This window comes from Necator americanus, chromosome III (assembly GCF_031761385.1).
Source record: "Necator americanus strain Aroian chromosome III, whole genome shotgun sequence".
NCBI classification, from domain to species: Eukaryota; Metazoa; Nematoda; class Chromadorea; order Rhabditida; family Ancylostomatidae; genus Necator; species Necator americanus.
Window position 1 is genome coordinate 2,509,258 of NC_087373.1, and position 6,194 is coordinate 2,515,451.

Genomic DNA, 6,194 nt, shown 5'->3' on the forward strand with positions numbered 1-6,194 from the left:
CAACCAGGAGTTTCATCCTTCATGGACCGATAAATTATTACCAGACTTGTCTGGGAGGATAAAAACACTGACTTGACACATGGGCTGGCCCCCTCAATTTATTGTTGGAGGCCAATACGCATTCCAAAACCTCAGCGATTACGAATTACAGTAAAATGCGTTGGCGCATCCCAAGCGGATTGAAACGCCAGTGACTTTATCCGTTTTTATCACGTGCTAAATATCGTAATTTTTGATTTGATGTTATCGGTTTGCCGTTTTCGCTGCTGTAGGTTCATTTCTACTTTCAGTCGGACGTAAACGGTTTTTAACAGAAAACTGATGGGATGCTTGTGATTCTTTCATTGATAATGTGTAAGTGCTTTTTTGTTTAAATCTAACGAATCGCGCTCACAGCTTTTCCCCAATCAACTCTTCCGACGTCTTGCGTGTCTGCTATTCTTCATCGTTCTCTTCGATTTATTAGAGATTTTCTGTTTTTCTTTTTCAGATCTGCTCTTCTATATTTTCATGCTTTCCTGTATCATTATTACATGTGGCGCTGACAAGAATCGGGAGAAAGTGCATGTGGAAAGAAGACAAGTATGAAATACATCCATTCGTACAGTGGTAGTACATCCGGAGCTGCTTGATACACTGGCTCTCACTAAAACTCCACACTTATGGTGTATATTTAAAGGCATCACCTCACGAATCTGAGGTGGTGCAGATTTCAGTGGAGTATTCTTATAAGGGGTAGTAGATTCTGGAGAGGAGGGTGATTCCGTCCATTTCTTCCTAATTGCCGTAAAAAAACGGCCTGGAAGATGCGCGCTCCAATCAAACTCCTTGTAGGAAATAGTGCGCCGGAACGCTCGAATCCGTATCTTCTGGGAGGTTTTTACGCCAATTAGAAAGAAATGGACGGAATCATCCACTTCTCCTTCAACTACGATCCCGTATATGAATACTCCGCCAGAAGCCCCTACCACTCCAGATTCGCGGGGTGATGCCTTTAATTAGTAGTAATTAGTTAACCACTAATTCTGGAGTAGGTGGAATCTTTAAAGGGAATTCTATAGGAACTGAAGAATCGACAACGAGATGCTATGCTATCAGGTCGTCCTGTGCAGACGGTGATTGAGGAAGTGGAACCGCTTATGATGCGTTCAACATCCAGGTACAACAATAAGGTCACTGTAGTTATTGAAAGTGAAATTTTTCTAATTTTTGAAGCATTTGTAAAGGATGCTTGAAACGTGATGACCACACATTTTACGATGAGGGAGAAAATTTCTGCACAAACTGAAACTTGCAGAAATAGTTTTAAAAAATAAATTATTTCTACTAATAAATTATTATTTCTACTACGTAGAAAAAAGAATTGTGTTAAGTAAGACTGCGAACAAAAATGAGATCAACTCAAAACTACCTGGTTTTATTGGAAATAGTGACTTCCTTCAGACTCTCTTGCGTTCGCGATATGCCTGACTTTGCATCGTTAGAGAAAGTGCAAAAAGCTAAGCAAAAAGAACTTGGAGCCGGCGCAACGGTGCCGAAGCCCGTCGAAGAACCTCAATTCACTCCGATAAAATCAATTGAATGTGCTCAAGGTGGTAAGTTGAAAATTTCCCCAACAAATAAATAAATCCATTATCGTGATCTAATTAATAGTGGACATTCATTGGTGGTTCCAAGGGAACTCTTTAAATCATTGTGGGATGAACAGATAAGAATACAGTAGGTCAAAAACTGATGTCTTGGAGGAATCATCAACATAAATATCCAATTTAGTTTGAAGGCATCATCCCTCGAATCTGACGTGGTATGGATTTCCGATGGACAAACTCTATAGAGAGTCGTAGCTTGCAGGATCAAAGGCGGTTCCGCTCATCTCTCCCTAATCGTAGGAAAAAAAACGGCGTGAAGACTCCGTTTTTCACGACGATTTCAGTTGCAACGCCCCACCGTTGTACACGCGCCGCATCCAGCTGCGCAGCGGTCCAAGGCCAGTGAGTTCTCCTCGACTGCCTATTGAAGTGAAATCTACGAAGAGGTTGCTGAGGGGACCACAACGTATACATAGAGGAACGTTCTAAGGTTCCTCGTAGGAACTAAACCGGTTCCCACGCCGTTTTTAGGACGATTAGTTAGAGGTGAGTGGAATCACCACTGATCCTGCAATCTACAACTTCATCTCTAGCCTTTCCCGCAGATTCCTTCACCAGGTCATATTTGTGGTGTTCACTGCCTCTATGTCTTTTTATTTTGCGGTATTCACGTCTTCGTCACTCTCTGATGGACTTTATCTTATCTTTTTATCCGCTTTTTACTCTCTTTTTTAACTGGGATCATTCCAGTTAAAAAAAAGAGAGTAAAAAGCGGATAAAAACAAATAATAAATAAATACTGAATAGAATAATACTAAGTGAAAAAAGGTGATTTTTTTTTTCTCCACTTTAGAAGAGAACACTTTTGCTTCCAGTTGCATGTGTATTTGCTTAGAGTCGAAGAATAACACTAATTTGATTTCAGATTTGGCGGTAGAACTCAGTGAACTCCATGACATAGTTGGAAGAAACGGCGACGGAAACATTATGGGCTGTCCAGGTACATTTTATTTGCTCGTTTGAAAGTATATCTGATCAGAAGAAAATTCAAAAGAAATCAAGAATTAGTAAGAGAAAGTTTAATGTAATGCACTCTTCCTTTATTACGTATACAGTTCGATCGGGAACATTCTGTCTGCGTTGAGTCCCATGATCGTATAATCGGGTCAAAACAACATAAAGCACGGTGCGATTGCGCTGGAAGCGGCGCGGTGGAGCGTAGCGGTCAGAGTCGTGGTGGGACCACTGCGAACTGCAGCGATGAGAGGTGCTAGCATGGGTCCTCATTCGATCCTAACCGCTACGTTCCAACGCATAGCTTCGAGCGCAACCCCTTACGGATCTGCACCGGGCTTCATGTCGTTTTGACCCTACTGTATGTCTGATTACAGTGACTCCACCGTAGACACCTGCTCAGCGGAACTCTTCACCTTTCTTTATTCTCCTTCACTTATAAAATCCGCTTATAAAAACTGGATGTTTTCAATACTAACAAATTTCTTCTTCGAAGACGTTTAAGGGAATGGGTGACCTTAAAGCCATCACCCCACGAATCTGAGGTGGTGCAGATTTCAGGTGGAGTATTCTTATAAGAGATAGTAGATTATGGATAGGAGGGTGATTCCGTCCATTTCTTCCTAATTGCCGTGAAAAACGGCCCGGAATATGCGGCGCCGCACAAAGCTGGCGCGCCCCAGTCGAACTCCTTGCAGGAAATAGTGCGCCAGAATGAACGAAGCCGTATCTTCCGGGCCGTTTTTTACGGCAGTTAGGAAGAAATGGACGGAATCACCCTCCTATCCATAATCTACTATCTCTTATAAGAATACTCCACCTGAAATCTGCACCACCTCAGATTCGTTGAGTGATACCTTTAAAGACAAAGTTGGGGAAAATTTTGAGTCGTTAAGCTCTTTCCAAACGACGAGAGCTCGCAAATTTGCAAGTATCGAAAAAAAGAGTGTAAGCTTGATCACGGTCAATTTCTCTTGCCGACCGAGAAAAAGGTGTGTGGAGCAGCCTTATATGATCCCATCTTATAGCTGCCCCCTCGCTCAATTGTGGACGCATTGCGGCTTGCGCTCCGTCTACTACCCGTAATAAGTTGCATCGTTGCATTGGTATTGCGGTGCAGGTGTTCCACACACACCTTTTTCTGCAGTACCAAAGGGATTGAACGTGACCGCATTCAAATTCGTGAACTACACCTCCATCCCCACACATTCGTGGATAGTTCCCAACACAGTCAATTCTGTACCGCTACCTTCAGCTAATTATTGCTTCCAATTCAGGCATCAACATTCTCGACGAGGAAGTGTTGACTGCTGTTCTTATGGATGAAGAGGATGATGAAGGCTTCTACAATGTCCCACTCTAATAACTCTTCACAACCCATACCTAATTGTGTATCTAATTCGTAACACTACACAATCGTACTGTCAACTTCATTATTTCGTGATCGACTACACAGTAGAAGAGCCAATAAAATGTAATTTCTTCTTACGAATCCATGTACCATCGAGTTGGGAACTTGGGATTATAAGTCGGGTCAGAAGCACCTGTTTTGCGTTTGTTTTCGAGCTTATGCGGGATTTTCGAACTCTCACTCGAGACCTTTCTACGTTGCAGCCGACAGTGTGCTTCGCGCAACGCGCCGCAGACGCTCGACAAGGAGGGGATGCTGGACGGGGGTCATGTGGTTCTGAAATTGGCTATATATGTACGATGCGAGTGATCGATTTGCTTGATATTGCTTTGATATTGATTTGAATTGATCGTTCCTCATCTGTAAAGCCTTTCTACATCCACTTTAACTCTGATATAGAGGTAGAAGATAGGATCCTATGCTGTGAGGTTTTAGATAACTGCCCAAGTTCCAAAAATGAACAGAAATGGCGAGTGTATTGCGATTACACACGAACTAACCACAGATGTCAGGTCAGGTCCTCTACGGATTTCGGTTCATGGGACTACACGAGAGGGAGTAGAACTAGCTGTACATATGCGAGTGAAAATGTTGGCATTTCCATCCATTTCTACTTTTTCCACGGGAATAAGTGTGTCCTGCAGTGTCCTTAAAGGCATCACCCCACGAATCTGAGGTGGTACGGATTTCAGGTGGAGTATTCGTATACGGCATAGTAGATTATGGAGAGAAGGGTGATTCCGTCCATTTCTTTCATTTCAGAAGATCCACTCGTTCATTTCAGAAGACCCAAAACGACTGCGTTCGGGGGGAATCGAACCCCCGTCGAATGCTTGGAAGGCATCCATGCTAACCATTACACCACGAACGCTTAGGAATGACGCATCCACGGAGCTGTCTTCAAAGCGTACATTTTCTTCGAAATAACTTATGAGTCGCACGAAATCTACCATCAAGTGCAGAAAAGCGAAAAGTGTACACTAAAGAGAAACAACACTGCTTATCCATACTTTAGCTGGGAGTACGTCACCAAGTTTTGCACTTAGCGAAAGAAATTCGGGAGATGAACGAGAGCGATTAGCAGTTAGTGCCATAGAGAGGTCACTGGAGCCTGGAAGAGTGAAAAATTTTGTGATTAATACTAACTAACAACAACTTAAAGATAACTCTCTAAGACTTTAACAAAAGCACGTCACTAGTAATTAGAAGGAAGAATCAATCAAGAATTTAAAAAAAAAAAACGGCAGAACACCACGAAAAACTAACAGAATAAAGTGGTAAGATAAAAGAAACAAAACAAACAAAAACAAAACCAATCCAATAACTTTTATAAACTTGCATGTGGATTCCCAAGTACAGTTGGATGAAAACATGAGATTAGTAGGATTAGGTACCTGGTCACGTACGAGCTACGTAACTTGCACTGTTATAAGGTGATGAGCAAAAGAAGTCCTCCAGCAAACCGCTAAAATCCATAATCTGATAGATCAAATCTCTCGACCATGGATTTTCTGGCAACAACTCATCGTTTCCCCACACTGAACTTCCGGATATGGTCGAGTGGGAGGACTGAGGACCATCGGCGTCGAGAGCAAATTCAGACGAGACGTGAATTACCGTAGAATATGGAGGAACGACGAATGAATGGATCCAGTGCGAGATCAAGAAAGTTAGCCCGGGCACCTTCAAAGGCTCACACACCGCGGATGTGTGCGCGATTGCGTCAGGCGTTGACATCCACTCATAAGGTAAGAGATAAATAAGTAAACAAGTATTAAGCATTAGTGGGGCAGTGGTGTGCTACTCATTATCCTCATAAAAAAAAGATCTGCGAGACATGGATGGGACCCAGCAAGATGACAGAATACAGGGGGGAGAATCACATTCAACACAATTAATAGGAAGTTTAAAGGCAGCATACCACGAATCTGAGGTGGTGCGGATTTTAGGTGGAGTATTTTTATAAGGAATAGTAGATTACGGAGAAGGAGGTGATTCCGTCCATTTCTTCCTAATTGCGGTAAAAAAGACGGCACGAAAGATGCGGCGCCGCAGAGGGCTGGCGCGCTCCAATCGAACCCGTTGTAGAAAAGAGCGCGCCAGAGCGTTCGAAGCCGTATCTTTTTTTTGCCGTTTCCTACGGTAATTAGGGAGAAATGGACAGAATCCCCCCCCCCCTC

At 42.9% G+C, this 6,194-nt stretch overlaps 1 protein-coding gene across 2 annotated transcripts; it reads left to right on the plus strand.

The window, feature by feature from the left end:
* Positions 1-326: 326 nt before the first annotated feature.
* On the plus strand, positions 327-3,966 carry RB195_008409 (uncharacterized protein; the record flags this gene model as incomplete). 2 transcript variants are annotated; one of them, XM_064194884.1, is made up of 6 exons in its annotated part: positions 327-354; positions 491-582; positions 1,062-1,159; positions 1,444-1,595; positions 2,515-2,589; positions 3,881-3,966. In XM_064194884.1, the coding sequence occupies 6 exons, from the start codon at positions 327-329 to the stop codon at positions 3,964-3,966; spliced, it is 531 nt and encodes a 176-aa protein (XP_064046029.1). The 2 variants fall into 2 exon arrangements, with proteins under 2 accessions (XP_064046029.1, XP_064046030.1); XM_064194885.1 differs by having other exon boundaries at positions 1,444-1,592.
* Positions 3,967-6,194: the final 2,228 nt, after the last annotated feature.